The sequence below is a fragment of the Micropterus dolomieu genome, linkage group LG07 (genome assembly GCF_021292245.1).
Source record: "Micropterus dolomieu isolate WLL.071019.BEF.003 ecotype Adirondacks linkage group LG07, ASM2129224v1, whole genome shotgun sequence".
Taxonomy (NCBI): Eukaryota; Metazoa; Chordata; class Actinopteri; order Centrarchiformes; family Centrarchidae; genus Micropterus; species Micropterus dolomieu.
Window position 1 is genome coordinate 6,126,332 of NC_060156.1, and position 19,591 is coordinate 6,145,922.

The window sequence follows — 19,591 nt, forward strand, 5'->3', positions numbered from 1 at the left end:
AGCACCTAGCTAGAGAGCCCCACACGGAGACCTGGGGTTGTCAGAGTCAGCGGTGGATCAGGCTGCAAGTGAATATGTGGCACCCACTGGCCATGAATCACATTAAGTGACTCGATAAGAGCAAGCACATCAATAATACAACCATGACTGAGTGGCTGGCAGCGGCAATACAGAGTTATGATCAAAGAAGCAGAGAAGGTAGGAAAAATACCACTGAAGAGCCACTTCCTCTATTTCAGCATTTTAATATTTTGGGTCCCCATTTCTTTTTATTTCTGTGTGAAGTCTCTTATTATTCTCATCCAAAGTGGACTAAAGTGACATTTTCACATTGTTTCCAGCCAAAACATTTAGTCATTTGGTCTTTTTAGAGCCACAGCTTCCCATTTTCTGCAGTAAAGCATCCTGGACGGCATTTATTTTATGCTCTGTCCACAACATGCTCCGTCTCTTTTAGATAAGCAAACGCACATTAAAGCAGTAATGTGGGAACAATATTCTGCTATATTTTGACTCAGGGCTTTAGCCGTTTAGCTGCCCAAAAAATAAATAAATAAAAAAAATCTTACTACTCTATCATTACCAAACCTACAGAAATTGGCTTTTCACAAATTATAGCTATCTAATCGGAGGTGTAGGAAGCATTGAGGGCTGCAAAGATGTGCAAGGGGAAAATAATGAGCTGAGAGCTGAAGAGAAATCCATCCAGGCCTGCCCTGCAAGAACATCCTCATCCATCCGTCTAGCCAGCCCTGTCTGAAGCAGTCACATGTCAGTGGCGCTTCATAACAGGCAGTCCCTTGTGCTGGACTAACACAGGCCAACAGACAGAGGTTCATTTATGCCTTGGCCGTCAGCTCCTCTTTGTTTCTATGACCTTTGGTGGAGAAGTCAGCGCAGACAAAACAATGTGATCAGACCAAGACGAAACCAAAACAGAGGGGAGAGCTGAGGAGAGAAAGTCAGCGGTTGGAGGGGTGCGTTTTGTTCAGTCTAGGAATTGAATTGATTCCAATAAAGCATGAATCAATTTTTATAAAATGTGCAACTGAACGGCCTCTTAAACTGCTTTTGAAGATAGACAGACAGATACTTGTATTTTTAATTGGACTGTCTACCAGCACCATAGTTAAACAAAGGGATCAGTGTTGAGGACTGATAAGGACATGACAAGAAGGCAAAAAATTGGAGCGACATAATAAAGACTGCATACACATTTACAGATAGATCTAATTTTAAAAGGGCATTTTCATCTCAAATACTACTCACAGTTGCTGATGACTCCACCCAGAGGATCTCCTTTGAAGTCAAACTCAATGTCCATGTACTTCCCCTGCAGATCAGAGCACAACAGTTAGAACACAACTTCTAGAACGTTAATATACACTGCGCACTGTGAACCGGGTCCAAAAAACCATGCTCACTTGTTCAGCTCAGTACACAGTGAGGACCTCTGCACACACTCATTCAATTTATGATACAGCACCAACTGCTATGAAATAACTGGCCTCTGTGGAGGGAAAGCATCCCCCGCCACCCTGCCAAGTTCTTCCTACTGGAAGACTAAAACAAACCATTTCAGGCCCCCCCCCCCTCTCCTTCTGTCTGAAACTTGGAAGTTAGAACATAGAGTCCTGTGTCTTTGAGTTTTTTTTCCCCCCCTTTGATGTATTAATAGCAGACAGGTCCTCAGAAAAGGCCAAGCTCTGCTGGTGAGTGGGCACAAGCCAAACTCAATAAGCCTGCTGCACTCAGCAAAATGAAGCAACAGTTTGATTCATAAGTCTCAGATAAACTGATGAAGCTCTGATGAACTGGTATCTAATGGGGAGGCCTTAGGTCCGTGTCTAGAGGTTTATATCAAGGTTACCTAAATATAAACAGATCAGAGGCATAATCCTTTATAATACTCCGTGTTACAACTGCAAGTCCAAGCGCTGGCGTGTGTATGTACCAATGTAGGTAGAGTGTGAAAAGGAAATCTAAAATTTGCAATTAGGCTTTTGGATGTACTGGAAGTTTTTCAGTTAAACTGAGGCACTTTTTGAATTTGCAGCTAAATAAAACATTCATGTTAAAAAAATGAACATGAACAGAAGTGGGTCGAATAGGGTTGATCTGATGTAATGTCATGTCATAAGGGAGGAAACTGAAGCAGGCTGCTACTGCTGGATCAGGCCTCGCTGAAAATGCAGAGCCAGAAATAAAAAGCAAAACACACCGGTCTCCTTTGCTACTGCCTGGAATGTTTTTTATGGATTTGTGTCTATACAGAGAGCGATGCAGACACTGAATCATTCTCATGATGCTATCTCTCTCGCCTTCCATCGAGATTAGCTTCAGATTTCTACATTCTCAAAACATATTAGGTTGCAGAAGTAATCAGATGATCAAACTGTCTGGAGCTCAAGTGTTAAAATAAAGAAAAATAAAATCAGTGCAATTACACAAGAGTTTGCTTTCTCTTTGGGCAGACAAAACAACCTTATGTTAGAGAGCATTTACAAAGGCCATTTAACATTTGTGAGCACAATACAAAAGTGTGCAAAGCCCGCTGTAATGTATGGGTATAAAGGTACAGATCCAATGTGTCTTCATATTTTATGGCAGTTATCAGGAAACACACATGCTGCAAAGGCTCTCAACAAAGGATGTTATTCCCTGTATTTAGTCCTTTATGCTTGACGTCACAATGTTGCTGTGAAACACATACCAACACGCATCACTTACCAAGGACATGCGTCTACAGGAACCCTCAGCCTTGACATGATGTGAGCTTTAAACCAGTTCATTTACAAACACCTGCAGGCCTTTGCTTAAGCCATCAAGCAGTTACAAAGGCTGTTATGACTTCAATGCAACAGCAGAATGTGGGTCTAGACAGAGTCAATGTCATTAGAACTGAGGAAAATAAGCCACCATAACATTTGAAGATCCTACTTTCATTTCACTGTGTAAAGAAATTAAAAGAAATATAGAGAGGGAAACTCAACTGGGGAATTAATAAAAAACTGTGGCGCTTATTTTGAAGTTAAGTGAAAAATGTAGACAAAAGCGCCAGATTATGCACTAGTGTGAATGAAGTCTGAATGAAAACATCCAAGCTGTGCATAACATTTAGCAAGTAGCAAGGCTTCATTAGAGAAGCAATCATCAAATTTAACAACACATCACAGTTGTTCATCAGTTAGGAAGAGGATACTTACAAATCTGGAAGAGTTGTCATTTCTCACTGTTTTGGCATTTCCAAAGGCTGAAAAAGAGGAATATCATAATGGGACATGATGAAAACATTGCAACCAATGCATAATTTATGCTAATCCATCTAGTATAAAGCCATAGCCAATGCATTAAAACTAATCAAAGCTTGTTTATAAATATTCCAAACATTCATGGATTCTTAACATTGTGCCTCGCTCCAGCTAGCTGTCAATCACATAAGGGCTGGATGTCAAAGCCATTTGTACTGATGAAGCTGCATAATTCTGTATGGATTAAGCAAAGCACCGGGGCTTTCTGGGCTTAGGAGGGGCTGAACCTTGCTGCCCCACCACAAGTCAAAGTGCTTCAATATTTGCCACTGCTTATAAACAAACAGGATATCCAAATACGGTGTTGTCAAGTATGGATGCTTGTGTGTGGGCACGTTAAAAGCATCTCAGGCATGTGTGCGAATGTAGGCCTCGTGTTAGGCTTTTGGAGTATTTTCCTCATCCAGAGCCCTAATTTGCTTCTAACCACATTTTTATATTATAATGCTATTAATGTGTCATGCATCGCAGCGCTATTATCGCAAGTGCTTAATTGCTGATAACAGCTGATTAAGGTGTTTAAGACTACTGTTAAGAAAGGAAGAGGAATCAGAGCGTGAAATGAAAAGAAATATAGGGTGACGGGGAATGAAACCAATAAAAGATTCAGAGAGAAAACAAAACAGAGTGTCACAGAGAGCGAACACGACACAGACACATAGTGAGTAGCATGGTAACTGTGCCCCCTTTTTAGCGTTAGGGCAATTAGATCGACAGGAGCTAAACTCTTGCAGATGTGAGGGTTTCTGCAGCAACTGAACACGGGCAGATAGCTTCATCATTTGTGGGCATTTCCTGTCCATTGCCCCCAATTAAAATACAGCTGTTCCTTTGCCAGCACTGAGCTGTAGGCATAAGACAGTATGTGTGTGCGCGCGTGCACGTGCATTGAACTGGGGAAAAGTAGAAGAAATAGGAAGCATGTATTACATAGTATTTATAGGACTACTAAAGCTCTTTTGCTGATCAGTTTGTCTGTGCCACACAAATTCCATGCTTATGCTTATGTGTGCCTACATGCTTTTTCTGGCCATTAGATAATTCCAAAAACCACGCAACAATATTAAAGCTCATCATAAAACTCCATTGAAAAGGTTGCTTTTTGCAGCTGCATTTTGAAGAGGCTTTGAAATTGGACAGCGCTGCCAACCTGTTAAAGACTCAGGCGCTAAATGTGAACTTCAGACGATCAGCCCACAAACTGGGATGCAGCTCGAGTGTGAATGCCGCTAACTCACCCTCAAGCACGGGATTGGACTGCAGCAGCTGTTCCTTGACCTTATTCACCTCCTGGCCCTTCCCACACACTGCTGCCACATATGACATCACCAGCTTACTGGCCTCTGAAACACACACACAAAATAATATTAAGTCAAAGCATTTGCTAGACAAAACTGAGAACAAGTGCGACCTGCACACCCATCCCACTGGTCCTCATAAAATTCCCCTTACCTCATCCCCCCAGACACCCATCAGGGCAGGGTGGGGATTCACTAGTCTGGGGTACAGACCAGAGGCCTCATAATGAAGACCCACTTTGTTTAGTTAGATGGTGACCAGAGTTGCATCATGTTATCATCATTCAAATGTTTTACAGGGAACCAAAAGAATGCAGACAAAACATGACTTTATTCGGATCGACAGAGATGATCCCTGTTCATCCACTTCTCGTGTTGGACCTGAATTTGATCTGACAGACTCAGACAGTGTGTGTGTTGTGGGAGTGAAAATACATTTTCTGCCTGAGAAACATGACACGGGCTCAAAAGGCATCTTGCTGCTGTCTGAAACAAGTGCCATGCCTTATAGGATGGATGCTGGCATCAGGATAATCTCTCCTGTCCAGTGAGATGACAGTGACCCAGAAGTGATTGTGTGTGTGATGTGCCAAAGAGGGATAGAAAAGAGCCTGGTACAGACTGCTGATGAGCCCGGCATATAATAAAAACAGCTCCAGATGTGATAACACATTTTGCCAAAGTAGGTAAAGAGGAAGGTGTGCAACAGAAAAATAAAGGGATCAAGAGATACTGCTTTGCTGAGTAACATGGTATGCAATCATCACACTTTAATCTCTCAGGGTAGCAAAATATACTTCCTCAGTCATTTCTCACAGACAATGGAACTATGTTATGTCTCCCCTATGCCATGCTGGCATCTGATAATAATGTTCGTCACAGCTCCTCGCTCCTATAGAAGCCACAGCGAGACAGAGCACAAGAAAACCCCCAGCCAGACATGAATGTCAATGACCCATATCGATGGGGTAGGCACATTTTTGATGGCCTTATTCCCCTACAAAGCTTTGGAGCCAATGAGATTAGCAAAATCCAAATTTATCTTCTCGTCTTGGCTGAATAGCTTCTTGGAGTGAGGTTTTTAATATCCATGAGAGGCCCCAAATAAAGCCTAGTGCTGTGCTTTTCATTGCTTTGTCCTGGGTCCATTTGTCATATTACTGCATTTCACTATTGAAATTACACTGATTATTCTGGATAACTGGCAAGTCTTGCACAGTATTGACAGTGGCTTTTGTTGAAAAGGTTGTATGGCTTCATGGCTCTTGAAGTTTGCTGTCAAAGAGCTACAGTGAAAGTTATGTTGTAGAATTCAGAGATCAATGTACCAGTAGTTCAAAACCATAAAAAGGATGAAAACAGTCAGTCATGTATCAATACAGGCAATGGATTAGGCATCAGTCCAGTAGTACACAAACAAATGTGTTACAATTCATGAGACAAAAGGTAGGACTTGGAGATGGATTAAAAAGATAAGGATGGGAGAGCCATTCATACCAATGTGACACTTTTCACACACACTCATGCCACACATCAATTTTCTCACGCAGTAAAAACAGATGTGTAACTGATAACGTCAACTTTGCAAATCCTCTCCACTCAGCTGATGCAACACCGGTGTACATTGTGATAATCAGGTAATCAAGTCAACTCCTCACTTTAGCGCTGTGAGTCGCAGCCAGTTTGTGACCAAGTGGTAACGTAGCCGGTAGAGTTTAGCAATATAAACATCTATAAACTGAAGTGCGCCCCCCCAAAATTATAATATAATACTGAAATGCCCTAAGTCAATAATATAGACTAATATAGAATCAATTAGTCAAGACCCTAAGTGAAGGGTCAACATTTACAGTTCTAAGGAAAGAATGTATGTAACTTTACTGTACAGGAAAGATAATTTATGAGTAGATTGTGACTGCTTTCCCACAGTGTGTGCTCTGTCAACTCATATGGTTTTTACCTGCAGCATAGCACTGCCTAACAGAGCAGGAAATTCCATTCCTATTGGAAACCGCTCCAAAAGATGGCTATGATATTATAAAAACAGGAATATATAGGACCAGGGATGTGAACACAGCTGCCTCTAGCATCAGCAGGCTCCGTTTAGTATTTCTAGTCCAGGACGCAGTCCGACACGAGCTTTCAAGTTTGTTTAACTGGGAGGTGTGGACATTGACGGAGTTACTCTTACATTTGACCAACATTTACCAACATGTCGTTCTGGAAAAAGCATCAAGTTGCCTTACAAAAAAAAAAAAAAAAAAAAAAAAAAAAAAAAAAAAAAAAAAGGTAGAAACCAAACAAGCAAACAAACAAACAAACACAAAGCATGATGCTGTTAGCTGAAGCATCGCTGATTGCCAGGGTCATTCAAACCCCCCACTGGTTCCGCAGTTTAATGGTTGTGGGTTGGTGAACATGGTGTGATTTTGTGTTTTGGGGGGATACAATGCTAAAAGTTTTTTCAGCAAAAAGGGAACTGAGGATTAGAATGGGGAAACAATCAGAGTTATATGGATCTGTGCATGTATGTGTGTGCGTGCAGATGTGTGTTGAAAGCTCAGGATGAAGCAGTGGAGGACAGGAGGGTTGAGTGGTTTGATGGGAAGTACAAAGAGTTCATGTTTTGATGGGAGGGAAGGGTATTACAGCATATGTGGCACTGTCGGCTACAGCAAGCTGAAGAAAACAGCAAGCCTGCACATAGCAGTGACCTGAAAGGGTCAGCCTACAGGACACTTGTGCCTACGCAAGATATTGAGAGGCCCTTGGATTGTATTCAGTTCAACAGACATTTGGCAGCATACAGCATCACTAACATTTTTGATATTTTAGTTAAATAAAATATAAAATGCAATACAAATTGGTAGTTAATTACCTTAAAAATTAAAATCAAAACTCCGAGTAAAAACTGAGAAATGTGTTGGATCAGTACATATCCTGCCACCCTCTTCCATTTTATGGAAAAATTAAGTCAGAGGTGGTTTGGTTTTCATTTTAAAAATAATACAAAATGCAGCATGAGCACAGAAATGTGTTTTTACCATTTTCTTGCAGCAAGAAACACAATGTGTTTTGGAAGCATGGGAACATAAAATCCTGGTGAAAATCTGTTTAAACTGATCTGGGCATACAGAGGTAAAATATTCCAAAGCATAAAATGGTGATCTTTATTCATTATATGCTTTCATCCTGAACTGAGCGTGGTTTTAAGAAAGTCAAACTTAATTGGACTCATGACAGGTAGTTGAGTGTAACTCTGTAAGAGCAGACACATTTAGAAATGTTTTATCTGTTGAACTGAATTTACATTTCCTGTAAAAACAGTAGCTGAATGCAGAGCAGGAGGTAATCCAAATGATCAATTGCTTGTGTTATAGCAGCAGGATGCTTACATTGATCATATGGGGAGTTGGATTTTCCTAATCCATACACATGCAGCTAAAACTCCTTACAGGACTTTAAGCATAGATAAGTGATAAAAAAACAAAATGGCTGGCAGTGGAAAAATCTCTCCACAGCACATTATCAGTGAATAACTGAATGATATAATAAATGATGAGGGTAGTAGCAAGCAGTTACAAGCAAGATATAGATGAAAGAAATAAAAAATAAAAGAGAATATGAACTAATGAATGAAATATGAACAAATGTAACAAACAAGTGGGTCGACAAATGCCTCAGTAATCCACCAGACAAAGTCAGATAAATCCCACGTATCATTTCCTCCCTCTGGAGGCGGCAGTTACCATTTTGAGTGGGGCCAGTATCAGGATGACATAGCGGACCTCGCAGCAGTTCTCCCCCCAGTTTTGTGGCCTCTCGAGGCGGGAGATGCACACGTGACGTCTCTGGAGATGCTTCACGTTGCAGCTAGAGCAGAAAGGGAGAAAGAGGAGGTTTTATAAATGTCAATGCGTCACCTCACTGGAAGGACCTTTCATTTCCATAGATTAACCTCTGTCTCTGAAGCAACAGGTAGACAATATTCAAATGTACACAATAATATACACACGCTTAAACACTCATATCTATGAATGCAAAGAGGCATACATTCTTTATTATTAATAATTAACTTATTAATATCAATAGTTCCTCCAAATAGGACAACAAAGTACATTAAATGACACATTGAAGCTGATGCCCCTATTTGCAGGACAAAATCACTTATCTAAACCTTCCAAAACGGTTTTAAATCACTGTTGAAGAATTTAATCTGTTTGTGATGTGACTGTGCTTTGGATAAGGGTTAGCTAGGTTTCAGCACAAAACCGAGTTGGCCAGACTAACAGAAACATTGTGGTTTGGGTTAAAATGACAACTTAATTTGTTATAATAATAAAACACATGGTTAAGTTTCGGGAACGAATCCAGCCATAGCTAACAAAACAAAGTTGACTGAGAAGTTGACGCTGGAGATACATGGTTTTCACAGGACAGTAACAATATATTATTTTAGTTTTACAGGTTGTAGTGATGATGCTTTTCATTAATACTTACGATTTGATTAATATGCTTGTGAAGATTATCAGTCATCCAGGTCCTAGTTATCCAAGGACGGTTAAATCAAGGGCAACTGGACTTGGTTGAATATACTTGAAAATGTTTCACAGCTCATCCAAGAGGCTTGAACTGAAGAAGCCTTAACTTACCCGGGACTCACACATGAAACATCTCCCTGGGCCATGGTTTTGTTCCATACTTTGCCCGGTGTGACACTGGAAGAGTTTTGCCTGCACCACATTGACTTGTTGTTAATTCGTCCTTTTTGTACTTCTGCTACTGGGAACAGCTCTCTGCAACCTTGTTTTGTTGCATCCTTTGCACAGCTTTTTACCTGCAATGTTTCTGGTGTGAGCACAAGCACCGACTACAATAGCCACGATCAGCCCTGGTAGCCGCGACGCAGCTGTAACGTGGCGCAGGCGTTACCTGTGTGAGTCCGGGATTAACTTTCCTTGGATTTGATTAATGCTTTCTCATTTAGTGCATTTTGTTTTGTTGCCTCGCTTTTATTGTATATTGTGTTAGCTCTGCAAAATACAGTATGTGTACTATAGGGCTGCAACTAACAAATATTTCCATTATCAATCAGTAAAGCTACAACAAATGCATTTTGGTATTTTTGCTTGATAAATTAATTACAAATAATCAATTAAAAAATATATAATTTTTTTTGTTGATCAGCTCCTTGAACAATTGATTAATTGTTTCAACTCAAGACTTCACACATACATGCACACGCACACACACGCACACACATAATGGCTTACAGGATGCAGAGCCAGGACTGCTGGTACTGGATCCCAGTGGCAGTAGCGGTCACCCCCTGGATCGTCTCTGACAGCAGGTGGACTGTGGCAGAAAAGTCAGAAGTCAAACACAAGTTAGCTGAGATCAACCTCAAATCCAGTTCGATCCTCACAGTCGTATGTTTCTGCTACACCGTGTTGAACTCCTTTTGTGTGTGGCCCTTAATAGCACCAGCAATGCATGTCATCCCTCCACTGTAGCTGGTAAAGTATGATGTAGCTGTAAATTTCCTAAAATGTAAAACTTTATGTTCATTACCACATTTATAGGTTCACTAATGTTTAAATCTGATATTTATTTATATAAAAATAAAACCTGGCTCTGATTTCTTTATCTAGCCTAATGGTGTCAGCCAAATGCCTAAAATGTTCAATAGAAGTCTAGAGCCATATCTGCTGTGCCAAGCCTCTCAATATGATGTCTACATCACAAGTGTCTAACAAGCTCGCCTTCTGCTTTAGACGGCGATGCCAATCTGCAATGTGTGCAAACACCACGCCACGACAAGCTAATAATGATGTTCATCCACCCCAGAAAACACCAACGCTCATGTTTGCAAAAAAAAAACCTAAAAAAACACACATTTCATTATGCTGCCATGTTTGCACAGTAGAAATCATTAAACATGGGCAACTAGGGGCACTGCTGAAACTAGCTTGTTGCTTCCTAATAAAAGGAATCTCCCTTCCAACTTCTCACGCTGAGAGTGATGAATAATAGTGTTTTGGGGATATTCTTCAGCAGCCCCGACTATCCCAAACCCCTCAAGAAAATTCAGCGTGCTTTGATTTGCAACGTCCTCTTCGACTCATCATTACTGAGCAAATTACAGGGTGGAATTGTTTTGTCTCGTAAGCAGCGGGGACAGTCATTTCCATATCATTCTGATTTTCTCTGCCAGTGGTTTCTCCCTTTCTTTCCGTCCGTCTTTGTCTTTCTCTCCATCACGGTCCCTTTCTCTCTTTCTCTCTCTGCCATGCCGTCTCATCAATAAAGTATCCTCCATTCATGCCAGAAAATGATGGGCGTCACCATGACAACAGTATCACAGTGCTGAAGGGGAGAGAGACCCAGGAAGGGAGAAGGGGGAGGGGGGCAAGAGAGACAGATAAATAAGAGAGGGAAAGCAGAGAGATAAAGAGTAAGAGGGGAAGAAAGGATGAAAAGAAGCCAGCAGAGGCACGTGGGGTGGAAGAGAGCGAAGAAGGCGGGAGGACAAGGAAAAAAAACGGGGGACACGGAGAGGAAAAAAATAAAAGAAAGGAGAAAGACAGGAAGCGAGAGCAAGAAGGAGCAGCTATGAAGAGAGAGAGAGAATGAAACAGATAGGAAATAATGCAAGCAAGAGAAACAGGGGCAAAGAAGGACCAAGGGAATAAAAAAAACAAAGAACATGACAAACAAGAAGGAAAATGAGAGTGAGATGAAAAGAGGAGCGAGAGAGAGAGAGAGGCAGAGGCAGGGAAGGGACAGAGAAGTGAAGGAGATGGACTGAGATTCAATTCAATTAATAGCAGTAAGCCTGACAGCCATGTAATAATCAAAAACCATCCAATTTATCATTGACGTCAGGGAGGAGAAGAGGAGAGAAAGAAAGAGAGGGAGATGCAAACAGAACAAAAGATAGATAAGAAGATATAGAGATGAGGGAAAGAGACAGATGTTACAGGAGGGCAAAGTGAGGACAAGAAAGACCGAAAGAGAGGTACACGTTGCAGGGATATCTGTGATCCTCCATACCAATAGACTAGGGAGCCAATGTCAGACCTTCCGAGAAAAGCCAGCACTGCTAGCCACGAGCTATCATTTTACAACCACTTTAATGTTTTGTTTGTGACAAATGTCTTTTCTAAGTGAGTTGTTATGACCGTTCTACTTGTGTTGAGAGTAGTTCAACAGCCAAGCATGAAAAATACTGTCAGTATTAAATATCAGTATTACAAAAATCTTCTTCAAAATGACATGATTTGGAGGGTCTATAGTTGTAATTCCTCATAGCTTGGCTAACAGTTGACTAACATTTTCTACCAAAATGTACTTCGTGAAGGGCTGAAAAGCAGATGGGATGAGCGCAGGATTTTAAACCTAAACTACGTAAGCTAGCATGGCTAGTGGGCTAACATCTTCTAAACAAACACTTTACTCACTTATAGATAAAAAAAGATCGGCATATAAAATTATCTGCTTGGAGTAATAGTGTATTAATAGTGTTTTTCCACAAAAAAGTCCATCTACTCCTTCTACCTCATCAAAAAATCCAGAATCTATGAAAATGCAAATATTGTTAATTTAACAACACAAGATGTCTCTATCATCAGTGTATGTATGTACTGGAGGTTTCAAGTGTCCACATCACACTTTAATAAAGTGCATAATGGATTGGCTTCCAAAATTGTTATGTCGTCACAAAATCCTGCTTGTACGTACACATCTTAAACTGAGATTTAAGGTGAGCACAGAGAAACTTCAGCAGATCAATGTGGAAACGGCCTTCTAGTGTCAAATTCTGAACATACATCATTCTGCACAGTGAAGCTCAAACATCCTAGTAACAATAAGCAAAACACATTTTTCACATAGAAGTTCACAGAGAGCTTAATCTGGTGTTACTGCGTTTTTGCTGTGCTGATATGCTAATGCAAACATTGTCCCCAATCTCCTTTGAAAATGGTCATGTTCATGTGTGGGACATTGGAAAATCTTACATCACCAGCTGAGGTGAACAAACCTGACTTGGATGGAGGAGAGTATGATTAAGGTCGCTGATGTGATCAAGTGGGAGACTAATTAAGACATGCACATTTGATACTTGTCAGTTATGTGAAGATTTCTGCACGGTTTCGTCAGCTTTTTGTATGCAAACACTGCTGTTTCCACACACAAAAAGGGAGAAAAAAAAAAAAAATAAATCACAGATGCTCACACGCAGCATATCAAATGTGACAAACTTCAATGAAAAGTGATGAAAAAATCTGAGGAAGGCAAGACTGGATGGCTGGATTGCCCTCTTTGATCTTTCAGGATTCTCAGTGAGTTCTTTAACTGCATTATCCACATGGTTTGGTTGGATGGAGGAAAAACAGATTGCAATTTCTGTAAATCGCACAAGGATAATGCAGTCTGTCACAAATCAGGGAGAGACGAATCAATAAATATGCTAAACAACTCAAAAAACAGTGATGTTAATATTTCTTCTGTATGACGTGCCAGTCTCATACCCGCAGCAGAAAATACACACAGATGTGCAGGTACAACACACAGAGATTCATGGTTTCTTCTTAAGTATGTGTGAAAGGGCCAGGAGCACAGAGACTCCTTAGATTATGCTCAGAGGTGACCTCAATAAAACCTCCTGATCTTATGCTGCCTTATAGATTAATGGTGACCTCACCCATTGGAAGACCTGACAGTGATCACACATACGCACTCACACACACACACAAAGGGAAATGATTGGATTCCTTCAAAGCGTCGGATGTGTAGGGCACTTTGAAGGTGGTGATTAAAACAAACGAGGGCTCCATAGCCATGGTGGATGAAACACTATATTTTATGTATCCATCATAGCCAATCACCATGCACGACACAGATGCTATGATGTCACATGATGATGAGAGGGTCACTAGGACTGGGTCAATGGTGAAACCTTGTTATCTAGAGAGGTTGCCAATCCTAATCTTCTAATTGCATGCATAAAAAGAAATTTCATTAATGGCAAACAAACCAAAGCCCTATATAGATATAGTATCAAAGTGAAGTACAGCGTATATGACGAGCTAAATTCCAACTATTTAACCAGTCTGACAAACAAATTACCTGAATATAAAATCTCATTGTTTCTACCCACAACATAACTCCAAAGCCAAAAACACTGATTCAGTTATTTTAATTTATTTCATCCCTTCAATGTCAATTAAATGGATTTATTAATTTTACCACTATGAACTAATTTCGTCACTTTGAACTCAAAGTATTAACACAGAACCGCTGGGCTTTCCAAAAAGAACTGATAACATTATTGGGCAATAAATCCACTGGACAGAGAGGGCGATGATTTGAGGGGCAGCTGAAGAGTCATCGATATCTGTGACATGGGAGGGATTGCTGATGTCTGTAATCATTTGATGACTCAATGGATCGACCCAGTCCCGAGCGTGCAGAGGAACACAAATGGCATACTGATGGTGATTGGTACAGAAGCGAACCACTGATTGCAGCCTCATGGCGGCTGATGCTGACATTTTCATCCAATTAGCACAGCTTACCGTCATCAAAGAAAACGAAACTTTGAGACTTGTCTGCATGGGGAGAAGGAGGGAGAAAAACCAAGAGGGGAAACCAGAGAGTCAGATCAGTCACCTTTTCTGATAAACAGACAAGCAGTTTATATTTTACACAAACATATGCAAAGAAAATGACACTCAAATACACATTCTGCAAGTACACGCACACACACAGACATACTTAGTGGTTAACAGGCACGTACATGAAAATCTCTGCTGAACAGAAGCTTCATTTCCTGCCCTCCTTTACCTCATGCATATTAAATATCATTTTCCAGAGAAAATCCCTCAATGTCTCGTCTTTGTTGGGCGCAGAGAGATCTTATCTTGATTACTGTCTACAGGCTATTATCAAAAATTGGATTTTATCACTGATAGCAGTTATGTGTTCAGCAAGTGCAAACGCACCCAGAGACGTCAATGAAGAGATCAAGAGGGAAAAAAGTGACATGTATGGGCAACATTTTTCATGTGGTAAAGAGCTTGAATTAATGGTTTCAATTTAGTATTCTGATCATTCCTGCAGAATACTATGTTACAGAGAGATTTTCAGTGAAAAGTCATGCCGCCGGCCTGGAAAAGATATATTATTATGGCGAGGCATACTGGAGTCGGTTGATTCACAAATACACAGTACCTTTCCTGTGAACAGAATTAATTTTATCCAGAATATCTAAAAACACCTACTGTCAGAAAATAAACATTTATCTGCAAAAAATATGTTGTTTAGAAATACAGAAATACAGATAAGCCAAAATCCTTCCGCATTTCCGTATTTTTTAATTGATTGACCAGGTGAGATCTTAAGGGGTTAACGGGCACAAAACTCACAGACTGTACTGGTTGCGCACATTTTTATGTTTTCTTAAGACACCCTCACCTTTGCGGCTTTAAACTTATAAATATGTGACTGTTTTTCTGTTTGATTTGAACTAGCAAATAAAAAAATAACACAGGATTATGCAAATCAAGGCGAAGTGGAGAGCCGACAAGATCGATCAAAGATGACAGCAATTTAAGGAGAAATTATGGTACAGTCATCACAAATAGGGCACACAATCAACAGCGCACAGAGCACCGAGCACTGTAGCTGAGAACAGCATCAGGAAAATACAATTATACAATACATCATTACTCAAACTGCTGACAATTAGTCATTCTGTGGCAGCCTCTCACCACTACTGTAGCACTGTCATAATCTTCAGCATCCTACAATCATTTATTGGTTTAAATACTTGGAGTATCTAAAAAGATAGTGTTATTTTTAATCAATAGAGGCAGGTTTGATGTTTATAGTAGTGGCTGAAGTGAATATTATTATCAGTGCATTGCATCATCAGCAAAGCTGTTCGTTACTCTGGCACAGTGTGTATACTGTGCTCTCTCGCCAAATCCCAAGACAAAAGTGAACCAAAAAACAGCACTCTTTGGCCTCTAAAAATCGACTCCTCTGCACAAGTTGCAACAGGACTAATTATCTCCGTGGGCTTTCATCTTTTTCATTTCTGTAATTCTCTGTTCTTTCTGTGCCTGTTATAATCTCGCCCTGTTCTCTTTATCTCACAGCTGTACAGTATTACACTCCAAATGAGCTGGTCCGCTCGCCAGCCGTATCACCCCGCTGTGGCAGAGTAAACGTAGTTCTGGCAGAAATTAATACCTGAAGAGATATGTCCTGTTGATAACATACTTACGTGCAATATGAATGTATTCCACCAGGAAGAGCCTTTGTTCCTCCCCTGGAGATACGTGTGAATGTTCATGATTTTAATTTAGGGATCCTACATGCAACATGGGGATTCTTACTTGAGTGAAGGGAATTCATTGCAAAACAACATAGTGAAGAGAAGGATTTTAAAATATGAAATCCACTTTAGGAGGGGTGCATATTCTAATTAAATAATTAATAATACCAAATCAAAATTTCAGTCATAGGTAACTGATCCTTAAAAAAAAAAAAACAGACCTTTTCCGTGATGTGAATGCATATTTAAAGGTCTTATTTCTTAATATCCATTAGTATCTTTTCTGCTAATTCTGTGAATATTTATATGTTCCATCCATCTGTAGCTATAAGTGAACAGCTACAGTACAGCAGTGCTGCTCATTTGCATGTTTTAAACTGCAAATCTTTGTCATCTTTATTTGTTGCATAATTGTGGAATTGTTACATCAACTGCACAATTATCACCCCATTCTCTAACACAATAATCTACTATCCTATTTTATCCACTTATGCTTCAACATAATGTATATCCCCAGAGTGATGACTCAAGTTTCAAATGATTTAAAACAGTACTTTTATAGTATAATATAAAAAACAAATCATGACTATATATTCTTTTTGAGAATATTTAGTAAAAAACTTTGATAAGGAAGCAGAGTTTATGTGAATATTTTATAATCTATAATATTTAATAAAATAAAAAATGTATGCTCAAAGAAAGTATTTAATTGTGCTGTGAATCATTTTAAAAGTGCTATACTTTTATGATCTGTGCAGATATTGGTTTCGTGAACCAACTATCGCTCTATGGCTGTATATTCTTTTTTTATAATGAAGTATCACTGATTTATGCAATTCAGTGTGAAACATTTCTAGTCAGCCCAGACCTGCGCAGGAGTCCTTTTTGTTAAGATGACAGCCACAAAAGGGGGGGAAAAAAGTCACTTCCTTTTTGCGCTTGTGTGGGGTATTCTGGGAGAGAAACAAGTAGAAGCACCACCACAGAGCTTGAGAGTCTTAGAGAGCCATTTGAAAAGCTAAGTGAGTGATCGATGACAGAAGTCAATTATCACCTCGAGGATCTGTCAGAGGAGTCTGTGCAGGGTGAGCATCACACACCACCCACCTCTGACTAACCATCAACAACTGCGGACACCAGCTCAGCCAGACAGGAAAACACTTGAGAAAGAGTATATGACAGGCAGTCCGTACACTACCATTACCTCCAAATGCCCTTATAGTGGTAAGGAAACCCCTCTTGTGTTTTACTGCATCTGCACAGCATTTTCAGACCTTCAGCAAACGTTTTACCCTCAGGCAAAATTAATGCTCTGAAAGAACTAAAATATTTCTTCAATTCATTGTACCATTGACTAGAGAGGAGTCAAAGTTTGATTTGCCTAATAATAACTTCTGTCAATGCAGTGTTCAGTACAGCTTGCAGCAGAGAGCGAGGCTTCAACAATGGCTACATACGGTTATGTAAGAGGGTGGATTTCTGCTGCTCTAATGGGCTGAGGAGATTCGCCTTAACCAAGAGGCTTTGCTACTCAGCCAAAAGGACCTATGCTGAAGGGACTGAACTAATGTGACAGGGATCTTTAAGCCGACAAATGGGAACCAAACCTGGAGAAACTATAGTACTTTTCAGAAATGAATTTAAGCATTAGAAGAGAGTGAGGTGTCCGCAAAACTTTAAGCTTATCACCATTATACACCATTTACAATAAATCTAAGTTTTTTCAGGTTCAAATATGTGTGCTAAAAAAACTATTTCAGTAAAATTAATAATAGTTTAGATTTTATGTTGTTTGATAATTTTGCATTCAGAAATGAAAACTTTTCTCCCCTGAAGTATTAAGTCTAAATGTTTAAAATGGCACCAGGCTGCATTTAAAAAGAATTAACCAAAACATGTCAAAAACATTTTCAATTATCTGTAAAATTACTACTTGGTCGTGAATAGACATAACACAGAATTTTGTTGTTTTAATGATCAGTTGTGTTGATTTTTGTGGCTGTGGTGTATCTTATGCTTGTGTATTAATGTGCAGGATAACCACTTGGCAGTTTTACTGGGAAACATCTGACATCTGCACGTTCATGTAAAGAACAACACGATTCAGCACATTGAGCTTTATTTGTGTCCAAAAAAAATAAAAAAATAAAATTCCGCAGGGCAAATGGACAGTCATGGTTCAAACACCACAAACTTTCCTTTGGGTCTTAACAGCTTCTTGAACCATCCTCAAGTGTATCTGACAATTCTGCCCGAGGTGAAGCTATGTTTCAGGTAGGTGTTGACATGTGCAGACGTCCAATGTTTCTAGGCCAGGTGTCATATGTTATGGGGTCTTGGTCTGATTGTGGGCAGGCACAGATTGTACAAGTTCTGTCTTATTGTGTTTTGTGTGTCTGTGACTGTATTTTCCCAAATGCTGGTTTATACATACACATGGACAGTTTCTCTGCTTACCGTTGACCTCCTGAGCTCCTGCATCTGTGAAGAGCATGCTCATCACCTCCTCGAAGTTGCAGCTGGGCTCGGATGCATTGCTGTCCTGGCTTACATGGTGCAACATTCTCTTCAGAACATCATCCAGGGAGGCAGCCGTCTCGTCCAGCAGGATACTGGCCCTCGCCAGAAAGCCATCCAGGTCACGGTGTGCCCGAATTTCCTCCTCAAAGTTCATCAGCTTCACATACTGTGGAAAAGATTGAATTCTTTTAAAGTCTGAAATATTTTTTATTGACATTTCTATACTGATCATGTCATTCAGTGTAATTTCAAAGACTGGAACACATTGTCTACCCTAGTTTCAGCGGAATTAGACCCAAAGTGCAATACTAATTTCATAGTTTGATTGTGTCTTTGGTTTGGTCTATCAAGACAATTAGTGTCTAAATTCTAAAAAAAAAAAAAGCAAAAATTCATTCATAAATTCTACTATCTTCAACATGCTGAGATATTTATATGGCCATGATGTGTCTGTGATATTGCATTTTCAAGTTTTGAGTTGATTAGTGTTAGCCAACATGATGTTATGGATGGTAGGGCTGGACCCGAATATTTGACCGTTGAGTTCACATTGGATTTTCAATTATGAGATTCGATTATTGAGGGTTTTTTTCGCACGCCAGACGACAACAGTGAACGCAACGCTCCAGTTCACATCAAAGGGAAAACTAAATGAAGCCCTCAGCTGTGTGGGAGCGCTTTAAACTGAGTGATGACTGCAGTAGTGTGGAAGTTATGGCGTTTATTAATTTTACAATTGCTTTATTTCATTACAGATCAAAAACAGTCAAATTTCCTACATTTTAAAATTAAATCAGTAAACTGTAGGCTGGAAACGATCAGCAACACATTGGACACCCGCACGGCTAAACTATTCCCGGATTCCGCTCTGGACCTGCTCGGATCAGACTCTCACACACTCTGGACTCTCAGCTACGGTTCCCCCTGCTCTGTACAGCAGCCACCAACCCGGTTCGGCACGGATCCATTTTCACTCTGCTTCGCTCTTCTGCTGCTCAAGATCCGATCCTTTTAACCTGCAATAAATATTTCTCCCTTTCTTAGTCCTGAACTTGGGTCTGCTAGCCGTGCTATAACAAAGTTAAAAACAAAGATTTCGATTATTCGCTCTTAATTATTAT

The 19,591-nt window shown here is 40.0% G+C and overlaps 1 protein-coding gene across 3 annotated transcripts in view; it reads right to left on the reverse strand.

Moving 5' to 3' along the window:
* myo1b (myosin IB) overlaps positions 1 to 19,591 on the reverse strand; it is an 87,326-nt gene that overhangs the window by 24,970 nt on the left and 42,765 nt on the right. For all 3 annotated transcript variants that reach the window (XM_046055082.1, XM_046055083.1, XM_046055084.1), the window contains exons 5-7: positions 4,550 to 4,654; positions 3,207 to 3,253; positions 1,270 to 1,333 (exon numbers count right to left, since the gene is read on the reverse strand). In XM_046055082.1, the coding sequence (XP_045911038.1) occupies positions 1,270 to 1,333; positions 3,207 to 3,253; positions 4,550 to 4,654 (216 nt within the window). The remainder of the gene's footprint in view (positions 1 to 1,269; positions 1,334 to 3,206; positions 3,254 to 4,549; positions 4,655 to 19,591) is intronic.